This window comes from Eretmochelys imbricata, chromosome 2, assembly GCF_965152235.1.
Source record: "Eretmochelys imbricata isolate rEreImb1 chromosome 2, rEreImb1.hap1, whole genome shotgun sequence".
Classification (NCBI taxonomy): domain Eukaryota; kingdom Metazoa; phylum Chordata; order Testudines; family Cheloniidae; genus Eretmochelys; species Eretmochelys imbricata.
Window position 1 is genome coordinate 183,287,814 of NC_135573.1, and position 26,408 is coordinate 183,314,221.

A 26,408-nucleotide genomic window follows, 5' to 3' on the forward strand; every position below is an offset into this window, starting at 1 on the left:
TGGCCTCTGAGTAGAGGTGAGGACAAGTAGAACACCATAGTATACAGCCCAATCAAGATTAAGATTAGAGAAATATAGAGGAAAACATCTAACTTTTTTTCTTTTCAATTTCTGGAGCCTCTATCTCTTTACTCTTGCTCCTCCCTTTCCTGTCATATTCTTATTTCTCTAATTTTTGTGTTTGCTGCGCGTTCTACTGAAAGCGATACACATATATTAGAAAATAAAAGAACTGGCTTTAAAATTCTTTTGGCTTCCTCTAATCCAGTAACGTTGATGGAGGCTTGCAGGATAAAAGCAGATGTATTTTGTTACTGAGTCTGACAAGCTCGCAGAAGACAGTGGTGGCCTTTAAAATAATTCAACAACCTAGAAAACATTTTGTGAAGGGATTTTAAGCACTGACCTGTGATTTGCTTACAAGAATTGTGAAGAGGTGTCTCAATAGCTTGATGCCAGCTGGAGTTAGTTAGAACTTTAAAAAAATTCCAGTGGGAGTTTGCGGGTGCTGAGCTGAGATAGTGGAGCATGAAGCAATGATTGATCTTTTCTGACTCTCTCTACATGATCAGCACTGCACAATCTTTGATAATTTTCTGCATAATTTCTATGAACCAGGGGCCTGATTCTACAAAGGGGCTAATTGCCCTCAGCTCCCATTGAAGTCAATGAATATTGAGTATACTCAGCATTTTCAGAAGGTGCTAAGCAGCTTTCAGAACCCCATGGCAAGGTATGCTGGGAAAGGTTCCCACAGGTGGACGACCCTACACTTGTGAGAGTCAGCAGTGATCAGACTATCACAAAGAAAGTTACTTCTACTGAAGGAGCTGAATTCCCATCTTTCTGAGGCCCAGGAATTTGGCCAAAAAACATCACAAGGTTTTGAAAACTGGAGCAAGGTATTTGAAATAGATATGGCATTCTGTTTTCCTCTGATGTTATGTCTTCAAATAAAAAGTGAGATGCTTTTTGGGACATCAGCTGGTATGCCAACCCTATATAGGATATGGTACAAGAAGTGACATCACTAGATATTCCATGAAGCAACCAATTACAAATTGTGACAAGTTTTGCAATCTCTGCATAGCGACAGTGGTGCCAAAGATGACAATATGCACGGCCAGGAAGTCTGCCCCTTGGCAACAACTAACAAGACAGCGCATCCTGAGAATAAGGAAATGGAAAATTAATGGTCCCACTATTACTAAAAGTTCTGTTGCTGACATAAAACCTGCAACTACTGTAATAATAATTTAAAGCAGAATCTCCATAATGTACTGAGAGTCCCATTGCAAAAAATCTCTGCATTTGCAAGGAGAAGACTATAAAATTATAGCCCGTTGCATTCTAAAATATATTAGTTAATTTACTGTGAAAAGGTGCAGTTCAGTTATTTATGACAATGCTTCATTATATGCTAGTAAACACATTTCAGTATTTTGTAGTTTTAGAAGTATGAGACCTTATCACAAAATCTGGTATTAAATCTTTGCTGAGAAGCGAGATGTGGCTGGTGGGTTTTTATTGTGGGATCTGTGGATTAGTGACATGAAACCCAACGATAGTCTACTATAGGTCAGTTATAGGGGCTGATATTTCTAGTATTACCCGTGCTGTTATATTCAGTGTCATATGCTCAGCAGTAGAGCACCTCCCAATGATCAGCACGGCATCAATGCTAAACACTAACCTGAGAAAACCAGTGATACTGTTGAACATCACAATCACAGCTCAACTGTTCCTGCTGTCTCCCAATTCTCTACTGAGCAGAAGAATTTTAAAACTCCAAGAGCTGCTTAAATAAAAATAACTTTAGGTTTTGTGCCAGATGATAGTTTACGTGTCACGGAGAACAGCAGATCACCTGGGGTCCCTCTGATTCCAAATACCGAAGGGTCAGCTAACCAGAACTGGCAGCAGTGTCTCTCCCCACCTAACTTTTGAACCACACTCACATCATTCCGTGGCTCTGACATGGTTTCATTCCACTTTCCACCATGGACTGAAAACAGAAATCTTCCAGGAGTCTGAGATTTGAAACGTAATTATGTAGCCATGAGAGATTCAATGATTTTGAATAATATTCATCTTAGACTACAAACTTCTGAAGCCTTGACTGAACCAAACACACAAACTCCAAACCTTTTGAGAGTCACTCACCATCAGAAACTCAGTTACTTAAAAAGCCAGAGAATTTTATACAGGCTCAGAGTCAATAGTAGGAAAAAGAGGGGTAGCTCTTGCTCAGATTTATGGAGGAGTCATTGGACTAGTGAATGCTCTCCCTCAGCAACAGTGTAAAGTGTAATGAATTCATCTAAGGGCCAGCCAGCTGGGGCCAGCCAGCTCTGTTGGGAGACAAAGCCTCTTCAGAACAGGTGTTTGGGCCTGGGGGAAGAGATTATCACAGCCAGCTGGGAAGGGGTCAGGTGATTCCTGTAAAGGGATGAAAGCTCAGCTGAAGAGCACAGCTGTAAGAAGCAGGGTGAATCTGGTAGCAGGCACTGGAGCAGGGAGGAGAGAGAGAGAGAGATAGACAAGGCCTCTGCAGCTGGCTTTGGCCAGGGGAATAGCTTTGTTTTGGTGTAATTTTGTGAGTTTCGTGTCTGAAGAATAAACTGTGCCCTGAAGGACGGGCCTGAACAGATGCTGAGTGTGGCACTAGTGCTTCCTGTGGAGACAGGCCAGCAGCCCTACAGTCAGTTTTAGTTGAGTGGCTGTCTCCAAAAGCCATGGCTTATCCACTATACACTGAATCAGAGAAATGCCAGCTACACAAATTAGAAACATCCTGTTATTTGAACATCATCACCCGCAGTTCTGCTGGCTGCCAGTGGGTTCAGGTAACTTCTTTCCCGCCAGGATTAGGCGACCCATCTCAGGTGTTAATATATCAATTCATTTGGTCTTCCTAAGCACTTATTTCTACATCGTGACCACGCATACTCCAACACTGCAGTTGCAAAACAGAAACGCTGCTACATTAAGACTTTTGTCACAGAAAATCTAAATGAATGGTAATAAAGTGAATGGGTTAGGGACAGTCTCAAATACCAGAATGCGAAAAGTGGGTAATTTCATAGGGCACCTGGTACAAAGGGGAGGGAAAGGAAAACTAAAAGCAAAGAATACTTGATAAATTATTCCAATGCCAACCTTAAAACCCAAATCTCATCACCAGCTAGCGCACAAAACTATGTAATCAAAGAACTTTAATTTTTACTAGCTTCTTACTCAAGGATTGAGAACAGTAAAGGATCATGACCTCCATTTCCACTCCTCCGGAGTCTGCAAGGCTCTTCGATGTTTCCAATGACTCTATGGACCACATCACTTCCTCCCATGAGGGCAGAGACTACCACGGATCATCATTCCTTACTACTTTGCATCCTTCCTTACGCAAACTAATGACCTTTCCTGCAGTTTCGCCAAATTGGAAAAAAACCTTGGCCTTGCCTATATCCTATAAACAACTAAATCCTATTTGTTAAACAGCTGTTTCACTTTATTAATAAACAGCTGCTGGTAAATTTAAATGTGTTTATATATTTCCTTTACATAAGCAATTACAATTCCCAAGTGTTTTGAGGGCAAATAGTTTCTCTTTGAAAACATTTTGTATCCCAAGCCTTAGCTAACAATAATTACAACAAATACAATCACTTTTCAGACTTGTGTTTCCCCCTAGTGAATTCTATACATCACCCAAAAACCACAATAGGGTTACATCACCCATAAACCACAATAGTATGAAAGTAAGTATTTCTTAATGCAAGAGCTAAGTAATAAAGGAGCATATTCCCTGAACTGTTTTAATCACCAGAATTCCATAATATTATATACTAAAGCCTGATCGGACATGCTGCTTTGGAGAAAGGCCAGAATTATTAAACATGCATCCAGATATTCCAGTTAATGGTAAACTAATTTGCTTAAATTTTCTGTAATAAGCTTTTTCCACAGCGGAAACCGGGAGCTGCCCCATAAGCAGAAAACCTTGGAAGATGTAGTCGACATCCAGGGACACACGCAACTTAATAGCACATGGTTGCTTTCTTGGTGGTCATTATGTTTGTTTTCAGTTATGTCAGCAACCTTGCATAAAAATGCTAATAATGTCAAGGATTAATTTCATCTCCCAGCCTCAGGGTCTTTAGGTACAAAGCAGCTTCCTGAAAGAGTTCCTCCTTATGAGGATTATTGGCTACACTGGCTTGTCAGTGGAAATGCAAAGATAACATGGAGTTTAAAAACAGGGACTGTCTCAGTATCTGCCATGTGAAGCAAAGTGAATTTAGGTCAGCCTAATTTATGTAGAAGTGTCCTTGAAACGAGAGACCAGTAATTGTTACGCAGCAGCATATGCATCACCAGGCCAGTTGTATCATCTCAGCATATTGCTCCACAGATTTGCTTCATGATGCTTTACACATGAAAACACAAAAGTCATGTATACAATTTAAAAGAATAATTTCTTACTGCATGGATTATTTTTAACCATCCTCTAGACTTCTATAAACAGAATTATAATTCTCTATTGCTTTTTTATTTACTTCTCAACTAAGAGGACACCTAGGGGACATTTCGTCAGTAATAGCTGTAGACCAAAGATCATTAGCATTTTCTACCAACTCATTGGTAGCGTACTCTGTCAAAGGAACAATATTGTCCCTCCAGAAACATGGCTGGAGACACCTCCTTTATTCAAGAGTGGGGATGTGTAACAATCAATCCATGACATGGATAAAAGTTCCAATGAACCCGCCTCCAATCTCACCCCAAAATGAAGTCAAGAGTGTGCCCCAGAACTGAAAGTTGAGCCAGCAGCCACCTGGGAGCCTCCCACAGTCATCGTGGCAAAAGTAAATAATTTGGAGAGGGCCCACTGCTTAGACCCTAAAACATACATCGAAATAAAGCTGTCCAACTACTGCTGTTCCGCCATAGTAACTTAGCATCCATATTTGGGGGAAATATAACAGCCAAAAAAAACCACAATCCATCCAATTAATATTCCTGACATTGTGTGCTGAAGGCCATCAAATCCATATCTGCCTCCGAGGGCAGATCTCTTGGGGAGGAAGTTCAAAACCTTCCACTGAGAAGGGCCCTTCCGTTGATCCAGAAAAGCTCAAACACAGGAACTAAAAAGCAAAAGTATCCCAAACCAAGTCAAACATAACGCCTTTGATGGCCTATAGAATAAATACTTAAAGCAACAGATGGAACTGCAAAAAGGTGAATGCCAGAGAAGAGATGGAATGGACTGACCTTCACATAGGCTAGGTAGTGATCACACTTTTCCCTCATGTATGACAGCTGTAACTGCTCCACAACCTGTCCCATTGTTTCTCCAGAAAACACAAAATAAACCCTGGGCTGTTGGCCTTTTTCTTTCTTTGCCACATCTGCAGTCAAGATATAATTCAAACCTGCCAAAAAAAAAGAAAACAAAAAGATTCCATGACTGTCAGCCCAAGGTGGTTCTTCTCTAGCAGCCTTTCAGTTTGTCCTGTTGTATCTTCTGGCATGTTTACTTAGAGGATGAGTAGCACCTTGGATGAGGAGGCCCTTTACCAGGAATGTGAGAAAGCACGAGTAAAAAAATAATCCAAAAAATTGTAAGAGATATTTTACTCACCCTGTTGAAAGAAAACAAACATGCTTTGTTTTCCCTCCACATCACCATAAACTAAGGACCAGATGTCAACAAGAACTTGGCATTTCCTGGTTGAGTTATAATCTTATTAGCATTTAGAATTTAACTAGAGGTAGTTGTTTGTATTTCATTTCCCTTTATGAATATTATTCCCCTGAAAGCTACAGAACATGCACTCCATAGACCAATAAACTATCAGCAGGGGGTCTTCTTTCATTCTATTCTATCTGGTGCATAGTTCAGTAAAGTTTGCTGTTTTGTATTTTGATACTATTGTGGCCAAAAGAAGGCTTCTTCTCTGTCTACCCAACAATTTGATTACTGGTTGAATAATCCAGGTGGATTCTACCTGCCACCCAAGTGAATGCAACAATGTCTGAGGCCCTGAACCAGCAAAGAAATCAAGCTTTTTTCTTTTAGTAGATGTCTGTACCACTAAAGTCAGTGGGAGTCTACACAAAGCACAGGGGCCCTTATATTAGTGGATCCTATTGCAGGATGTGGTCCTCAGTGATTTCAGCTGAATGTTAAGACAATAAAGGGAACATCAGTAGATGACCACCAACACACGGGTTAATTAGTCTGCATGTGATGTACGAGACAGTTAGCTCATGTCTGTTTCTGTGCATTATTACATAATAAGGCCAAACACTGATTATCTGAGCAGAATTTTAATTATTTCCTTAAATGTGTACACATCTGTTTTGATTTTTATATCAAATTTGATTTAAACCAGCTAACTGTTACTACTACCTCTAAACGACAATAATCTTTTCAAAAGACTTTAAAATTGTTAAACAAAAAACTTCACATAAAAGTTTTCAATCCAAGAAGAAATTAGTGTGTTTGTTTTTTTAAATAGGAGAACATTCTGAGCTCTTTAAAACACAATTGTTGTCATTGGCCTCACTTGGGCCATGTCTATACACAGTAGTTGAATCGGTTTAACAAATCATTTTTCAAACGGGTGCAAAAGGCTCTGTGGGCATTCTTATTTCAATTTAAAATCAGACTTATTTCAGTTTGGCTTAAATTAATTCCTAATCAACTGAAACTAAACCAAAATAAGCCTGATCTACACAAAAATAAGAAAAGGAGTACTTGTGGTACCTTAGAGACTAACACATTTATTTGAACATAAGCTTTCGTGAGCTACAGCTCACTTCATCAGATGCATCCGATGAAGTGAGCTGTAGCTCACAAAAACTTATGCTCAAATAAATGTGTTAGTCTCTAAGGTGCCACAAGTACTCCTTTTCTTTTTGCGAATACAGACTAAAATGGCTGCTACTCTGAAACAAAAATAAGAGTGTGTCCCTCCAACCCTCTGTACCACTTTAAAATCACTTTTAAAACAGTTTGCGTAAAACGATCTGATCCTGTGAGGTGCTGAGCACCGCAATTCCCACTGAAGCTGATGGGAGTTGTGTGTGCCCAACAACTCAGCAAGATCCAGCATGACACACATTTTGGCCTATTTTTAAAGACAAAAAAAATCCATTTTTGGTTTTAGGTTGTACAGACCCCATACCCAATCCTGTCTCCTCTTTTTCGTTTCTTAGGAGACCATTCCCGCCTACCTTTGCTGAGACTACAGCTATGATATCAACTGCAGGAACAACTGTTGCTGCAAAAGACAAGAAAATCTGTGGGCAAATCCAAGAGCTGTGCAGGCAGTAAACAAGGCACTGCAGACACTCCTCCCCAGCCTCGGGGCCAGGACGAACTCCCTAGACCTCAGTGATGTAAAGCTAGATAAGAATGGCTACCTAAGTTCAATTCATGAGTGTTTCCTAAACCTTTTAAAATTCTCAAGTAGAAATGTAACATTTAGAAGCTCCTGTCTAGATGAACAGCATAATATGCAACCCAAATATTAATAAGAACACTGCACAGAGCCTCTAAACAAAACCATTCCAGTTACCATCCTTCTATAGCAACTGTGGATGTTTTTGATTAATACATTTCAAATAGCACATTTCACATCTTTTTCCCTTTTCTTTTGGCAACTTATTCCTATGCTACATCCAATGATGTCACATTAGTGGAAAAGCTGAAATACTATAAACAAGATTTTTTTTCTTTTTTGCTTCAAAACTAAAAAAGGAACCAGGGTGGGAAAGTAACTGACTAGTTCATAAAGCACCCTCAGCGATTTAATTTATTCCCATTCACTTTGAGTATTGGGTAGTAAGTTTTTGCTACTAAATTAACTCTGACTAGTAACCTTTCAGAGTCTGCCAGGGTACTCAAACACATGCATGCTCTTAAATGTTTATGGGATCTGGTCTTTGACTTCAGAAGTTAATAAAAATTTGACATGCATGCAATCGGTTTAGATTAAATTTTGAAATGACCAATCCTCTCCCCAGAACTCAAACCTAATCTCTATAAAGGTTGGATAAAACGGCATTCAGCAGTATATTTTGTTCATTTGCAAACAAGGCCATTCACCAGTACAGCAGACTCAATGTCCCAATAAGTGCCATAGTTAGATACTTGCTGAATAAGGAGTAGCGGAGACACTGCATGATTTTCATTCTCAAGTGTCACATACCCACTTACACACTTCAGTTGTGGGGGGGACATAGATCAGCATTCACACTGCACTCCCCATCAGTACCTGGCCCAACCCGGGAAAGCTCATGATCCAACCAGTGGACCAAATTCGGTGATCAGTCCTGGTCACAGTGCACGTACGCTAAAAAGAACTGCATTAGGTACCCCTGCTCCACTTTGTTACAAGCAGCAAAACACGTGCTTTCAGTGTAACATCACGTATTTTAGATTACTTCTTCCTTGTTAGTGTTACCCTTAAAGTCCCCACAAGGCATGCATGTGTGTCCCTCTGAAACGGACCTCAGCAACCCTGAGAACAAAATGGCTCATGGGTCAAACTTTGCCCACAGAGAACATTCTTAAACATCTAAAGGTGCAGTGCTCAAAAAACAAAGGCACTCTAATTTCATTGCTGCATACACCACATCCCCTATATCATATGCGCCAGCAGATGACAATGTCTAGGGCCTGCGTTAAGGAAAAGAATCTCTTTTTTCCCCCTACTTCAAACTTCTTCCTCTCGAAGCCCTCTATTGCTGCCAACACCCTGCAGAGTAGGTGACTAGAGAGCGGTCTCTGTGGGGCCCTCCTTTACTTGCCTCACAGAAGCATTGCCTCCACAGCACTCAGTAACATGATTTCGGTCCTGGCCCAGGCATGCACATTAAGTGGAAGTAACAAGAGGCAGAAAGAAAAAGTCTGTGGTATTTCTTGCCCAAACTGAAGCAGGCTGCAGATGATGAAGACAAACCCAATTTTGTAGACTCAGAAATTCTGGAGAGCGTGGATGAGTATCTTAAACCCTGGCGGCTTATCCAAACTGAAGAGAAACTCGGAATCACCTGAAGTGCACCAATTACGAGTTCAAACAAAGCGTAGCTCCACCCGCAAAACCACGCTAGAGTTGGGCACAATCAGCTGTGTCTACCTAGGGAATTCTCTTGCAGTGGACTAGAATGGGGTGATGCAGGGCAGAAGTTAAGTGCATTGACTGAGCTGTGTGAAGAAGCTTCCGCAGCATCTGTGTACACAATGCCTAGCTCCAGCCAGCCCTATAACCTGTCATTTTTAGAAGCACGGAAAATCATCCAATTCACACAAAAGCGTTTTTTTTTTTAAATTAAATGGTAGCTTGGTATTTTTTTAGTCTGTATAAATAAATTATCCTGTCTGCGAGCATAGCAAGTTTCCTTTCATTTGCCAGTGGCTAGGCAAGTAGCACGGTGCCTTGAAATATGGGAGACCCAAGCAGCCTCCATTTTCCTGTTCGGGGCCTTCAGCTGGGAAAGGGGTATTGTTTGGAAGTATGCTGGCAAGTGTGCTCAGACGTGTGTGTATTATGCAGGGAAAGGCCACACCCAGGCCAGGAACAGTGCTCCAGCCTAAACTGTAATTCAACCTGGTAACATCAAGCTAGAATTGCTACCCTGTCACACTAGGCAACATAGTTTAAAGGTTAGGCTTAGCTAGCTTAAAATTAGCTAGGGTCTTGAATTCACATACAGCACTAAGAAAAGGAGTACTTGTGGCACCTTAGAGACTAACCAATTTATCTGAGCATCAGCTTTCGTGAGCTACAGCTCACTTCATTGGATGCATACTGTGGAAAATGTAGAAGATCTTTTTATACACACAAAGCATGAAAAAATGGGTGTTTACCACTACAAAAGGTTTTCTCTCCCCCCACCCCACTCTCCTGCCGGTAATAGCTTATCTAAAGTGATCACTCTCCTTACAATGTGTATGATAATCAAGGTGGGCCATTTCCAGCAAAAATCCAGGGTTTAACAAGAACGTCTGGGGGTGGGGGGGGGGGTAGGAAAAAACAAGGGGAAATAGGTTACCTTGCATAATGACTTAGCCACTCCCAGTCTCTACTCAAGCCTAAGTTAATTGTATCCAATTTGCAAATGAATTCCAAATCCGCACAGACACACCCCTGGAACCCTGACCTGGGATATTCTATCTACTACCCAAGATCCATAAACCTGGAAATCCTGGACGCCCCATCATCTCGGCATTGGCACCCTGACAGCAGGATTGTCTGGCTATGTAGACTCCCTCCTCAGGCCCTACGCTACCAGCACTCCCAGCTACCTTCGAGACACCACTGACTTCCTGAGGAAACTAAAATCCATCGGTGATCTTACTGATAAAACCATCCTGGCCACTATGGATGTAGAAGCCCTCTACACCAACATTCCACACAAAGATGGACTACAAGCCATCAAGAACACTATCCCCGATAATGTCACGGCTAACCTGGTGGCTGAACTTTGTGACTTTGTCCTTACCCATAACTATTTTACATTTGGGGACAATGTATATCTTCAGATCAGCGGCACTGCTATGGGTACCCGCATGGCCCCACAGTATGCCAACATTTCTATGGCTGACTTAGAACTACGCTTCCTCAGCTCTCGTCCCCTAATGCCCCTACTCTACTTGCGCTATATTGATGACATCTTCATCATCTGGACCCATGGAAAAGAAGCCCTTGAGGAATTCCACCATGATTTCAACAATTTCCATACCACCATCAACCTCAGCCTGGTCCAGTCCACACAAGAGATCCACGTCCTGGACACTACAGTGCTAATAAACGATGGTCACATAAACACCACCCTATACCGGAAACCTACTGACCGCTATTCCTACCTACATGCCTCCAGCTTTCACCCTGACCACACCACATGATCCATTGTCTACAGCCAAGCTCTGCAATACAACCGCATTTGCTCCAACCCCTCAGACAGAGGCAAACACCTACAAGATCTCTATCAAGCATTCTTACAACTACAGTACCCACCTGCGGAAGTGAAGAAACAGATTGATAGAGCCAGAAGAGTTCCCAGAAGTCACCTACTACAGGACAGGCCTAACAAAGAAAATAACAGAACGCCACTAGCCGTCACCTTCAGCCCCCAACTAAAACCCCTCCAACGCATTATTAAGGATCTACAACCTATCCTGAAGGATGACCCAACACTCTCACAAATCTTGGGAGACAGGCCAGTCCTTGCCTACAGATAGCCCCCCAACCTGAAGCAAATACTCACCAGCAACCACATACCACACAACAGAACCACTAACCCAGGAACCTATCCTTGCAACAAAGCCCGTTGCCAACTGTGCCCACATATCTATTCAGGGGACACCATCACAGGGCCTAATAACATCAGCCACACTATCAGAGGCTCGTTCACCTGCACATCCACCAATGTGATATATGCCATCATGTGCCAGCAATGCCCCTCTGCCATGTACATTGGTCAAACTGGACAGTCTCTACGTAAAAGAATAAATGGACATAAATCAGATGTCAAGAATTATAACATTCATAAACCAGTCGGAGAACACTTCAATCTCTCTGGTCACGCGATTACAGACATGAAAGTTGCGATATTACAACAAAAAAACTTCAAAACCAGACTCCAGCGAGAGACTGTTGAATTGGAATTCATTTGCAAATTGGATACAATTAACTTAGGCTTGAATAGAGACTGGGAGTGGCTAAGTCATTATGCAAGGTAACCTATTTCCCCTTGTTTTTTCCTATCCCCCCCCCCCCCAGACATTCTTGTTAAACCCTGGATTTTTGCTGGAAATGGCCCACCTTGATTATCATACACATTGTAAGGAGAGTGATCACTTTAGATAATCTATTACCAACAGGAGAGTGGGGTAGGAGGAGAGAAAACCTTCTGTAGTGGTAAACACCCATTTTTTCATGCTTTGTGTATATAAAAAGATCTTCTATACTTTCCACAGTATGCATCCGATGAAGTGAGCTGTAGCTCACGAAAGCTTATGCTCAAATAAATTGGTTAGTCTCTAAGGTGCCACAAGTACTCCTTTTCTTTTTGCGAATACAGACTAACACGGCTGTTACTCTGAAACCTGTCATACAGCACTACAGCATACTTAATCCACCTCCTGTCGACATAGCACTTTCTACACTGGGGGTTAGGTCAGTATAACTATGTCGCTCAGGGGGGTGGATTTTTCACACCCCTGAGGGATGTAGTTATAGCAATATACTTCTGTTTTGTAAACCTGCCTTTGGTAGGACCTAAACTCAACCTTTTTCTAGACTAGATAAGGCAAACCCAAAAAGGGGGAATCAGGTATCTGCCAATTCTTTACGCTCCTCCCCTTTTAACAATGTATGCAGTAATATTGCCCTTACTTCCCAAAGAAAACTGTTCCCTTTCTCTGTCACCTGGGGAATAAGGAAAGCAACGGTAGCTACTATCGAATGCGGAATTGCTCATGACTATATAGAAAAAATGGAGGCCCCAAAACGCACTGGAAGATGGAACACCAAAGCCATGCCTGAAGCAGCTTTCTGGTTACAACGAGGGAAGCGAGGAAGAGCCTCAACCAAACACTGGGATTTATGAAAAACAAATAACTAAAAAAAGTTTCCTATTTCTGACCATCCAAAACCCTGTGAGGTAATGTTTTGTCTGGGTATGAAATACAACCAAGCACCTAGCCTTCTAGCGCATGCTGCAGCAAAGAGAACGGCCAGACAATGACTGCCCCACCATGCAAAGCAACACATTTCACTATCCTATGCCTCTTTAACTCAGCCCTAACTACTTCAGCTGAAAAAGACGCTGAAGATTTCAGTCTGCACAAAGTGCCCATAAAATAGATGGGATTTGTACTCTGCGAATGAGACAGCACACTGTGGAAATAAACACTGGTCTACAAATAGCTGTGAAAGTCCTAGTAGTCCTGCAGATAGTGCTGGAAAAAACGGGGAGAAAAAGGTCCATATTTAAAATTTCTTTGACCAATCCAATTAAGTTGGAGACAGATTTTCTTTATGGGTCACTGAATTAAATAGCAATACATTAAAATAAACATTTTAGAGACGAGTTTATAATAGAAAGAATAGGATAGTGACAGCATGTTCAGGACAGACTTGTAAAACTGTGGCATGCAGATGTGACGCTGGTAAACCAAGTGGCAGCTCTAGCCAAAGCTATAGGCATTAGCTCAGACCTGACAAACCCATAGCTGGAAACCAAACTAGCTATGTTAGTTTTGTTCAAAAGAGGTATTAGTCTTATAAGAATGCATTTAGTGTTTACATTATGAAATGCTTGTAAACTGCTACATGCATTAATCTCACTCAGTTAATCTGTACTCCATGCTAAAAGAAAACATGTAAGCTTTGCTTTATAACTGTGAAAATGTTTCTTCTGAATTTGTGAACCCAAGCACGGGAATTGCCCCACTCACTCAGGAGAACTATCAAAAATTAAGTCGGCCATAAGACAAACACTTTGTTCATTGCCCCATCGACCCACGGAGAATTATGTGCAGAAGGCCTTGTCTCATCGATTTGAATGCTGGAAGAGGGAAATAAAAGCAGTTAACATGAAGATTTTTCATCTCTTTCTGGTTTGAACTCTCACAGGGCCAGAGACATTAAATGAAGGCAGAGATCCCCTTGGGCTACCCCTGGATCTGCCCTGAAAGACATTTTTGAATTGATAGATTACCACATCTCTGACATCTGTAGGAATCGGAGATGGTAACTCATTTGTGTGTATGTATGTTTGCTTTAACCTGTAAACAACTCAATTTTCCTAGTTACTAAACGTTAGATCGTTTCTTACGGGACTGGCTACAGACATGGTCTTTAGTGTAAGTTCCAAGGTACCAAGTGATCTGGGGTAAGTGACTGACCTCTTGGGACCGGAAGCAACCTGAATATTTTGTGATTTTTTTATGTAAATGACCATTTATCATTAAGTCCAGCTTGTAAGATAGTTTTAGACAGTCCCCTTACACTCTCGAGGCTGTTACAGCGGTCCAGGAGTTCACATTTGTTACTGGCTTGGTGAAATGTAATGATAGAACACACCACCAGTTTGGGGTATCTGCCTTGGTTTTGACCGTCTGCCCTGAAGTAAGCATTCACGGTTGTGAGCCACTCTAGACAGCATGAGATAAGTACAACGGCCACAATTTTCAAAACAGACCAGTGATTCTGAGTGCCCAACTTCAGATGTCCTATAGGGGTCTGACTTTCAAAAAGTGCTGAGCACCAACTTCCTGTATATCTTCCTTTAAAGACATCTAAAACTGAGACACCCCAAAATCATTAGTCCCTTTTGAAAACCTTGCCCATGAGGCTCCGATACATAATATAATTATTTCCTATCTGTATCACCATAGCGCTTAGGAACGCTAGTCATAGACCAGGACCCCATTGTGTTAGGTGCTGTACACATTAACTCATCTCCCATATATATGTTTTAATGCATAAATTGGGTCGAAAGACTTTTGAATCTAAACATATTTAGCTGAAGCAGTTTTTGGTATTAATTAACCCCTTCTCTAAGATTTAACCAGTTATGTGAGAGGTGTCACATTACCACTAGCCCCCTCCCAAATATTGTTACTAGGAAACCTGTAAGAAATTAAAATGCATTGTTTTGTATAAGCTAAATTAAATGCTTATTTGAGGCAGTGTGTCCAAATTGTATCCCAAGAAGTTTTTACACAGTTAGATAATGCTGGCTATGTTTTTCTAATAAATTGCTTCGATAAGATGCATTGTCTAAAAAGACAACGTCTGAGAGTTATCATTATCTACTTAACAAAGAACTCTACTAGGGGATGGGTAACATTTGCCAAAAGTATTCAAATGTTCTTTTAACTGCAGTAAGTTACAACAGGGTATGGTTTGTATCATAATTCAGGGAAATTAAACTTGCTCTCATCTGTGGTATGCTGCAAGAAGATTAGTTCCCTCCAGAAATATGAGAATGCACTTGAATGAGAAAGGGAAGTTTGTTTCTTAACACCCGGTAGAGCTATACAAACTGAGAACCAAGGTAAAGTTTTCAAAAGGGCCAAAGGCCTATTTTCAAAAGCGATCTTTGACACTCAGGAGGCTAAGAAAGCCAATGAGATTTAGGCCACAAGGTGCTTACAGTCACTTTTGAAAATGGGACTTAGGCCCTTTTAAAAACTTTACCCTAAAATAGAAAATGGGAATTAAAATGGGAATTAACATTTTTGGATCAACCAGAGTTATCCTATCTGGATAAAAGTGCTTTGCTGAACTATACATTAATCTGTGGGATTTTGCAAGAACTCTTAAGAAAGGGAAAGGTTCAGCCATACAAATCCTAGCCTTGTACCCTGGCCTTAGAACCCAAAAAGAGATTAAGCTTTGAGCAATTTTGTTCTCTTTGAGAAGTTTAACTATCCCAGACTCAGGTGATAATGGGGTAGATCCTGGCTAGCCCTAGTGGCTAGCAGCTGCTTCTTACTTGTGCACAGTACAGGGGAGGGAATAAAGAGTCCGTCCGCCCCTTGTGTGGCCCACATAAGGTCCAAGAAGAATTTCACTTTGTACAGCCAGGGAAGCACAGGCACTCCAAAGGTACTCCAAAGAGGGCAGGGAATAGGTGGAGCTATGGCGTGCCCCCTCTTTCTGCTGGCCAGGCACATAGGAGAATATGCTACAAATATGAATATGCCCTATAAAAGTTGCTCCCTCTGGAGCAGCACAGCTCCACACCACTTCCGGTGCTGGACAGTGCCAAAATGGCATGATCGAGTCCAAACTCTATACCACAGCATTATATTATTTATGCATACATACATACATACACACACACACACACAAAGCATTATATGTACCTATTATATAATAGATATATGTAATATTTCAACATGATCATAATACTGCTTTGTACTTACACAGTTCCTTTCATCCAAGATTCTCAAAGCTCTTTATAAATATTAAAGAAGCTTGAAAATATCCTTGTTAGTAGAGTAAGAATTTTTATTTTATACCCATTGCATAGATGAATAAACTGAGACACTGTAAATTATTTGCCCAAAGCAGCAATTGGTGTCAGCAATTAAACTGAGGAATCCTTTAAGCACGCCTCATGTATCACTAAAACCCAGCCTTCTCTAGAGTTACATATGGCATGAGAACCATTTTATGGACACACATTACCTATTTCTCCTGGAACACGTTTGCCGTTGAAAAGAAAGCAGACTGTGACATTGAGGCAGTTCACCTGCTGCAAGCCATCATGGCACTGGGGAGCTGTGATATTGATGGAAGCTGGCAGGAAAATGGAGAGGTCCATTGTAATGACAGGTCTAGATCTGGAGACCAATGAAGAAGTATAATTTAGTTTGGCTTCAGAGGGATGTTTCTCAACCAGATGAAAATAAAGCAAAATTGGTAAACACTTGGTATCAAGTAGACATTAAAAAACAACACTGTGAACCTTAGAACAGATTCGGCGTTCTTCTAGCACTTCCCTCAGCCAGCAAGGGAGACCCATATCCTACTATATCAGTGGCTGAAGTGAGATATCAGATTTTTGTTGATAAACTGTACTTCCAATATTTGAGCACACCATGCATGACCAGATGTGACCAATAATAAATAATCTCTAGTCAAAGGTGTATTAGAGACTTCATGATGAGAGGGGAGGGTAATGAGATTAGCGCATTAGAGACCGAAGACAATAACCTCACTTAGGCATGTTCACTGGCTAGGGAGCTCAGAAGAGAAAACGGCCTGGGGCCAGGAGGAAAGGGTAAGCAAACACTAATGTTCCATATAATGCTCTAGCAGCAGCATTCATTAAGCTAAACTTGAGGAAAAACAAAGGTGGGGTAATTTTTCTTAGTAGTGCCAGATGCGTTAGGTGCATTACACTCCCACCATGGAGGGTGGGGAAATGTTCAGCTAATTCCCCCATGCCATGCACTGGCAATTTACAGTCCTCCTTTGACTTCACTGAATTAAGTTCTGACAGTTCCCCGTGTGTTACGAATGACAGCTTTCCACTTTTGCAGCCTATGACCTGGGCTGTTGCTATGGTTATTTCAGGTTGAAGAAGAGTTCAGCCAGAGTCATGCCTCAATCACAGGGCCATGAGGGCGAGGTATTGGTTTTCTGTGCCACGTGACCCAGTAAGTGCAGAAGGCTTGGAGCAAGGGGTTAAGAAATGAAGGCCCCAGTCCTGCAATGAAAATCAGTTTCAATGCAGGATCAGAGCCCAATACGCATGAACTGTTATTCTTAGTGCTTTCAGTTCTGCAGCTCTTAAGTACGAATACATTATTCCAAAGGTAACTCAAGTAATAAACCTCCCACACACTCCAAAAATGTGCAGCGAACAGCAGATTCAGTTCTAAGGTGGGCTCAGGAGCCACGCACTGCATAGGAGCAGACAACATTAGGACTCACTCTACAAGCCATTTACATTTGGGGGCTGTGGTTTGTGCTAGTGGTTATAGGCACTTATCAACGGGAGCAACTCAGTCTCTGATGGCAACTCAGTCTCTCTTAACAGTATCTAAAACTAATAATGGGAGTTTGGTATCCATAGAAAAGAGGAAAGAGCAAACTTCCCAGGATCATCTCACATCATGGAAGTGCCTGCACTCAGATGCTTGGGGAGGGGGTAAAATAGATTAACTTGTATATTTACCTAAACATACTATTTTGAAAGCTATGCACTGCATGATATCTTTCAAATTAGCCTTTTTAATGGGTATATATCAAGTTGCAATGCACACACAGAGGCACCATCATCAGCCCCAAATCAAAGTGGCTTCCACAAAAGCTTTTTAATATCATTTGGCAAGACATATATTGTTTTTGGCCAAAAGAATTTACAAGAACTACTGGGGAAAAAAGTATTTTCCTTTACCCTAATCTGAATCCAAACGGCAAGCACAGCACACTCCCTGACTGGCAGTAGCTGTAATTAGTTAGCCTAGACACATGATTAGTCCATAATGCACTAATCTCTAAAGAAATAAACAGGCACCAATTCAGTGATTGGATTCAGGTTGCTACAGTATGTATATTTTCTTGGTGATGTCACAAGACATCTTCCACCATCGGGACTGGCTCGTGTGTGGCCTGTGGACATGGAGTGAGCTGCTCAGTATCGGATCTGAAGGTCAGAGATCAATCTGGGGCCAGGCCAGGTCAAAACTACAAACTCAGAGTCTGTTACCAAATTGAGAACATGAGGCAAGAATTGGGGATGGGCCAGGCCAGTGTCTTTCACCATAATCAGCAATGATCTTAAGTCAGAGACAGTAAACCAAGACCAGGGTTGGGAGCCCAGCCTAGGCCAAAAGCCAGGAGTCCGGAATCAAGGCAAGACACAGAAAGTGACGTCTAAGGCAGACACACACTGGAGGTCTGCATTTTTCAGTCAACTCCCTGAAATGGCTCCCTGGTTTATAGGTGGAGTGCCACCCAACCAAGAGAATCACAGAGGGCTGTTGCACATGCCCCTTAGAGTAGAACTTCCTGCAGGGCTTAGTCTCTCAGGTCCTCTTGATGGCAAACATGCCGGGCCTGTGGTGGCAACAAGGCACCTCCCTTAAAACCTGCAATCCCTGGTTCTAGGCCCATGTGGTTCTTATATCCCGTTTATCTCTTCACAACAACACTAAAGCAGCACAAGCGTTTGCACCTTTATTTCCTTTTCAAGTTATTTCTGAGGAACAGAGCTCAGAGATTCCATCTGTTGATGTTTCACAACATTTGATGAAAAAGCTAGTGGCTTCCTCTGTTTGTCTGAGTAACAACAGAATATTAATGTTTCTCAAAGAACACAGCACCTGCACCATGAAGTCAACAGGATTTTTTCTACTGAACAGAAACAGGGCTTTCCTGTATCTAAAAGGATACATTGGGGGATAGACTCTTTCCACAACTCTTAATTATTTCTCCAGCCCCATATTTCTTCTATTAAAATGACCATTCCACAAAAGCTTCAAATGACTGTTCCATCCAGTTCTTGACACTGTTGTTTTATTAAACATTAGAGTGTTTATTCAGAATGTAGTTATTAGCAAAAATAGCCCAAAATATAAATCAGCATAAAAGTAAAAATTTCCTCTTCCAAGGGCACCTTTCATCTGAGAAAGTCAAAGTACTCTGCAAAAAATTAATTAAGCTGCACTACATCCCTGTGAGCTACTGTATGTAAGTATCATGAACCCCATTTATAGATGTGAAAACAGACATGAAAGTTCAGGTGAGTGGCCCAAGGTCACACAGCAAGTCAGTAGCAGAACCCAGAGTTCTCAAGGGCAGCCCAAAGAACAGTAAATTGCAGCAATCTAACCTCTTGATGTAGTCTCTTGATCTCTTTTCTAATGCCATATTAGAGGTATCATATTCCATATTTAGTAACATGATTTTGGAGATTTGATAGACACCTATATTAGCAGCACTCAACATTGTGCCACATGAGCTTTAGCCATTGCACAGGTCATTTATCATCTTGACTATAACCCCACCACCTCCTCCTCCTCTGTGGCTGCCTGATATTCACTTGCTGCCCCTCAAAGTCTACCCAACAAAATGCAGAAAAAAAACATCTTCCTCACCTGTCTCTCTAACTGTTTCAATACCCTCCTTGAGTCCTTGCAGTGACTTCCAGTCTCCTGCCACATAAAGTTCAGATTCCTCATCCTTACATTCAAAGTTCTGCCCTGCCTATGCCTCACTATTCTAGCCCCACTACATCCTCTTCACTCTTCCAATTTGTCACACCTTGTAGCTTCCCTGATCTCCAACACCAACAAGCAACTCCATGGCACCTGCACATCTCAAAATAGCTGTCCAGATCCTGCTTGCATTGCAACCTCACTCTTCTTCAAATCCTTCCAGGCTCACTTCTTTCCCTCTAAACTTCCAACACTGAGCTACATTCCTACACCATCCATTGCTGCCCTCTTGCCACAATTTTTGTTTCCTTAAATCAAACAATATTTGTACAGATAAAAACAAAAAAAAAATCCACACAAATTCAAGTGACTATATAAACAACTCAATTATCTTTCCATAAAGGAATCTGTGAGGTGTGTATATCAGTGATAACAAAAGCAGATCTCAATCTGTTATTTCTATAACCCTTACTCACCCCAAACTACCAACACCCATCTTTTTATTTGGCATCCCTTGCTGTGTGTCTAAATTAGATAAGTTCTTTAGGGTTGGGTCCCATCTTTTATTTATTCTGTAAGGTACCATGCACACCTAGTGGGTACAGTATACAAAATAATCTAACTTGTTTCTTCTGACCATAATGAAAAAGAAAAGAAAAATTATTGTAGGAAGACTGAGAAACCACATAACCAATAAACAGGAACCAGAAAAACATCATACAAATGGAAGAAATTGATCTCACCTTAGAAGCACCACATTGTCTGACATGAAGGCCCCAATGGTCACATCTGAAAACAAAGTTTCATAACTTTTATTGTTACAATGGCATTTGAAGGACACAGAAACCAAATCCTTGTAGTCTGTTTATTCATGACAGTTTTTCAGTTGTAAAATATGTACGAATAAATAAAATATTTCCCCATTCCCAACTTAGTTCTGCCAATCAATACATCACGTTTGTTTTGCCTGCACTGGGACTGCAAAATTGGGTTCTTCAGGTCACTCCAGTTCTCTCTTTTTGTATCATCTCAGCTCAATTTTTTTCCATTAAACAGAAACGAAACTTCTTCCTAGGAAGCTAAAATTATCAACTTTGTTTCTCAGCCCTGTATCATAGGTTCTAAACCCATACAACTGAACCTGGGGTGTCTATGAGATAGACTAATAATGTCAGCAGCTTTCACTGAGTGAGGAACACAGACAGACACCTACACTTCACACTGTAAGCTTTCCTGTTACTGATCTGAAGGAGCTTTAGTAAGCAATATGGAAACTACTTAATATGCTATATTTATCTGCTGCTTTTTTTATTGTTGTTATAATCATAGTAAACATACCCGGATAACCATTTCCATCCATATCAACTCCTCCAGATATGGATTGGCCAAACATCCGCAGCATTGGGTTTATAGTTTGCCCAGACAGTTTCTGCAACAGATAGTATAGAAGTGGAATCACCAAAAGGAATCAAAATTAATATAAAGCACCACTTTATGGCTCTTCTCTCAGGGCCCGATTCTCATTTACATTGAGGCCCCCTTTTACTACCAGAGCACTATTGGAACCTGACCTTACAAACCATGATCCTGCAAACCCTATTCATACGTGTAAATCCCATGGTCTCTTAAGTGAGAAATTGTTTTCTGGTCTTGACTTGAGTTAAAAGTTAGTGTTGATTAAAATAATACATAAATTACAAATCATATAGATATAGATAGATAGATAGATATAGATATAGATAGATAGATATATACACGCACACACACACAAAAAACGAACAGCATATCAAATATATTATTTATAGAAGACAGGGTCTAATTTTGTATTCCACATAACCTTTTCCATCACCTGCAATCATATGATTAAGAGATTTATGGAGCATCACTAAAAAAATTTATGGTTAATTTAATTGAAACATCAAATCTAATATGACCACTTACTCTAAAAAAGAGTTTGTCAACGTGTTCAAGGTCAAAATGAGGGCGATTCATTGCCATATGCAGTTGGAAATTCTGTTTTTCCACGAGCTATCATACAGTATTTGGTACCAGCTCTGATGCCATATCTCATTTCTGTCTCCCCAACCCAGAGGGTTTCTTAAAAATCATTAACACACAGGAACTTTCCTTAAATAGTTAAAAAGGCAAATGTTTTATCTGGAACAAATCAAGATATTAAAACCTCATCTTCCAAGCCAGCCACATGGCCCACAGGCTCCTGTGTATTACAGTCTGATGCAAAAGAAAGGAGATCCGAGTTCAAAAAGGGGTCCAATCACAGAAGTTAGATGGAAAAGTCCTATTACAGGGTTGCTGGTGGTGCTTCACGGTCTTTTACAGGCTACAATACTTCCTTGTCCAGCCCATACAACAACATTAATAGTAGTCAAAACGTCATGCAGGAAATTCATTAAAAGAGAAAATTCAAAACCAATACAGCAGTCAAAAAAAGAGATCCTGTAAAACAAACCTGTGATCCTAAAGGCCAGTTCTAAAGGGTAAACTATGCTTTAAAACAAACAGAGCTAAACTTTCCCACTCAAGGGCAGTTAACATTAGGCAATTGGAAGAAACTTGTTCCTCACATTACACTTACATCATAGAATGTGATTAAGTTTTTGGGAGGTCCCTAATAGGGTGGTAAATTCTGCCTACAGATATCCCACAGACATCTGCAGGCTATTACGGTATAAATGCTGAGGTATAATGCTGTTCTCCTTTAAGTGCCATGAATGAAAACAGCAAGCCATGAAGCTTAGACAGACAGTATTTATTTAGCACATACATTATGCTGCAAGCCAATTCAGCTGCTTTAGCTCAGAGCCACCCCTAAACTTGCTGTGGGGGAGTGAGGCACAGATATAGATAATGATTTAAAGTAGAAAAGGGAATGAAAAGGGTGAAAATTTATATGATATGGGACACTTCCCCTCTGAGCTTGTTTAAAGGAGGAAATCCAGGGCCTCTGGATGGCTCAGGGGCATGATAATAGGATACACAAAGCCTTTCACCTCAAGGAGGTGGGTTCAAATCCAGGCCAGGTAGGTAAGGAACAAAAGTTGCAAGCATTTAATGGCTGTTTGGTGGCATATGAAAAATGAATTGGTGGCTTCAGTCTAGTCCCTTTGGGATAGATACTAGGATACATTCTAAAAATACTGCCACAGTTGGTATCCTTACTGGCAGCCTCAAAAGAGAGGCCAAGGAAGGAAAAGGGCACCAGGACAGAACAATGGATGTCTTTTAATCCTCTAGAAGTGGTCTCTCCCAGGCAGGAATGAGAGGCAGGTTTACTGTATTTGCCCACTTTGCTGTGTGAGGGGAGGAGCAAGAACTTCAATCTGCAGCACTGTCAATGTGTCTTTCTAACGCACTAAATTTCCTCAAAAATGAAAAACAAAAACTCCAATCTGGATATGCAGGTGATTAGAAGCCCAGAGTCTCCTGCCAAACGAGAAGATCCCCACTTCCAGCAACTATTGCTGAGAAGAGAGTGCAAAGCTGAGCCATACATATGCCACAAATTATCACATTTTAGAAGTATCATAAAACTGTTTTAACTCTCTTTGTAAAAACAATGCATACTGTACATACAGTAAAAGGCAGAAGGACTAATCCCTTACAGTCTATTAAAGAGTCTCCACTGTAACCACTAAATCCTTTATTCTGCTTAAATTGGTTTACTATGTAGGATCTCTCCCAGCAACAAAAAATATTTAGATCAGACCTTCAAATAGCCGGGGGGGTGGGGGGGCACGAAATCTGCCTTTGCAAAAGCTTGCTAGACAAATATTAAAGACCATGGGGCATGTTTTAATGGGATGTATGGGATTTTATCTTCTTAATTCCCAAGATGCAAAGACTAAATTACCCTAGAATTATATTTAATACTTCATTGCCTGTATGGAATACATAGGCAGTTTATACTTCATGGTGGTTTGGTAAAGTGGAACCTCAAGACTGCTCTCCTGACACCTTCTCCTACTGGGAGAAGGAGTACCTCAAAGTACCCAAGTGTGCTTCTGCAGAAGGAGTCCCTAGAATCTTTTCCTTCTCGCTAAGTCTGGTCCTGCTGGGAAGAGAGCAGGGTCAGACTCTGCTCACTCGCCCCCTGCAAAAATCTGCTCTGCCATTCCAGTGCCTGTGTCTGTCCTTTCCAAGGACTGCTGTCACTGAAATACCCTCTCCCCAAGACTCCATCTACATGGGAAAGGATGCTACATCTGAGAATTGTATTTAAACATGGTTCAAACAAAATGGCTCATGCTGACCCATTCTGGAATTGTTTGCCTGGCCAGAGAGGATGGGCCAAACGTCATTAGAAACTATGTGCAAAATAGAACGCTGAAGTCTCAGCTCCTAACTAGGCTCAGGTATGGAGTCTGAATTGATGCAGACTACACCTACAGAGACACACCAGCTACAGAAGAAGAGGGAATCAAACGGTGTAGTGAACAGAGAGATTACTGCTTCCTGTCACAATGCTTTACCCATACATTTGGCGCATTTCTGCAGGACCTGACAGAGTGACTCAAACAACAAGTTACCATAGAATACTGCGGAACAATGCCACTTGAGTCTCCATGGTAGATATACACTGCTCCCACGTAGTCATCCTCCTTAGGGGACCCAATGGCGACATCTGCATATGTAAAAGAATGTGAACTGAAAACATGTCACAGTCCTTTCCCTTTCCACTCTTCCCATTTCATCCTTTTACAGAAGCCCACTGCTGCAGGCTGAAACAACTCATCACAAGAAGGAGGATCATGCCATTACTGGTGCACACTTAGCTACAAATAGTTATCCAGTTTAACAAACAGCTCATTAAATTCCTTTTTAATTTATACCTATTTTGGCATCTAAGAAGAAGCATGTCTCTTAGTTATAAAAATGTGTTTATTCCCACCAGCCTGCTCCAAAGGCACTTAACAGTCCTTTCATCTGACCAGCCCTGGGTGGACCAGCATTGCACATCAAGACACCACTGGCCCAGGGAGTACAAGCCAACCACTCTGCACTGTGACAACAGTGTTTGAAACACCAAGTTTCCAAAGTCAAGTTAGGTCAAGTGGGTTGTTTTTCCAAACACAGAGGGGAACGAAAGGGCTGCTGAGTGTCTTGGAGGATGTATATTCAGACACACATGCTAAGCCAACCAGTCCTTTTGAAGTCCTTAGTCTGCCAGAAATCACTGCGGCAAACTTGCTGGTGTCAACACTCCATTCTCACCTATTGTTATCACAGTGTATGACCTTGTACAAGACAGCCCATGAAAGAAACTGGACTGTAGGTTACAGGGGCAACTGACAATAAATAGAATATACAATAAGAGGCATTAAGAACTACATGTTAAATGTATTTTCTGATAAGAAGACCCAGTTACGCCAATAAATGGGATATGGGAATAGCCTTGAGACAGAGGATGCCAAATGTTACACAAAAGATAATGTGGTTTTCCTTTTGTTTAGGGACAGCCTAAGAGTCATTAGTAATGACATATACAATGGGATTTAAAAAAAAGCAGAAAGGAAATAGACCAAATGCCCAACTTTGCCCTAAGTTACCCAGGTATAACTCATGTTGAAATCAAGGGGAGTTACGCCCATGTTCGGTTTAATTAGTCAAAACAGCTTTACCAGAAAGTGGCATCTAGAGCTTGATTCACCACAGCATTATTCCAGTCTTCAGAAGAGATAATTTCCAAAGGAGTAATGCTGTGGCAAATCAGGCCATCTATTTGAAAGGTTTTCCAATGTGAACTAGAATGATAATGCTTCCACCTCTAATTTGAAATAGGATTTGATGATAAAGTCCCTGTAATAATTTTTTTTTAAAAAGCCAGACTTGGCTAGAAACAGAACATGGCAGAATGGAAATGCACTGACCTGAGTATCCATCATCATCAATATCTCCTAGGGTGGCCATGCTTTCCCCAAAGTGTGCATTGTAGGCATTGTCACCGTTCAGAACAAGCTGCTCTTCCAGGACTCCCTAGCAAGAGGAAATAGGACAGGCTAAGGAAAACAGAGTGTTGAAAGCTACAGGGCCTCCCTGCCGGAACACACGAGACTCAGGAAACACCTGGGGCAGAACTGCAGTGTGACTTCTGAACTGCTATAGAAGCCCCAGTGAATGCAGCTTGCCTGGATATATAAAACAAAAAAGTTAAACACAATCAATCTAATTGACCCCAAAATTGATTTGAACTAGGCAGAACACACCGCAGGCCAAACTCCTTAGTCACATATCATAATTCAAGAAGGTATGTTCCACAGGAATACCCACGTATGTGATTTCATGTGAAGAGCCCTGGATTTTTCATGACTATGGTAGAACAGGCACCAATTAAGTGACTATGCTAGCTGATAACTACTCCCCTGAACTTAGAACTGAAGCGGGAAAGAAGAGAATGCTTTTAAGAACACAGAAACATCACATATTAATTAATTCTCTATGCTCCAAAAATCCTCCGGTGATGACCTTACCTCATCTTTTTTAAGAACAAGGTTAGGAATTCTGCACGGGATTTTCAAAAGTGCTCAGCCTTGGTCTAAATCTGCTCCCTTGGAACTCAATGAAAGCGGGGTTAGGGCTGTACTGACTGTTTTTGAGAATCCCAATTTTTGTCTCTTTATACCCAGGAAAAAGGACTAATATGAATGATGTAATCAATATGCCAACAGCCAGAGGACTTGTTTGGCTCACTAAG

The 26,408-nt window shown here is 41.2% G+C and overlaps 1 protein-coding gene across 1 annotated transcript in view; it reads right to left on the reverse strand.

Annotated features, from left to right (window-relative positions):
- The window catches only part of ITGA9 (integrin subunit alpha 9), a 291,590-nt gene that overhangs the window by 213,576 nt on the left and 51,606 nt on the right, over nucleotides 1-26,408 (reverse strand). The window contains exons 10-15 of the mRNA XM_077809245.1: nucleotides 25,585-25,690; nucleotides 24,244-24,338; nucleotides 21,035-21,125; nucleotides 20,440-20,485; nucleotides 16,218-16,372; nucleotides 5,275-5,435 (exon numbers count right to left, since the gene is read on the reverse strand). Coding sequence (XP_077665371.1) covers nucleotides 5,275-5,435; nucleotides 16,218-16,372; nucleotides 20,440-20,485; nucleotides 21,035-21,125; nucleotides 24,244-24,338; nucleotides 25,585-25,690 — 654 coding nt within the window. The remainder of the gene's footprint in view (nucleotides 1-5,274; nucleotides 5,436-16,217; nucleotides 16,373-20,439; nucleotides 20,486-21,034; nucleotides 21,126-24,243; nucleotides 24,339-25,584; nucleotides 25,691-26,408) is intronic.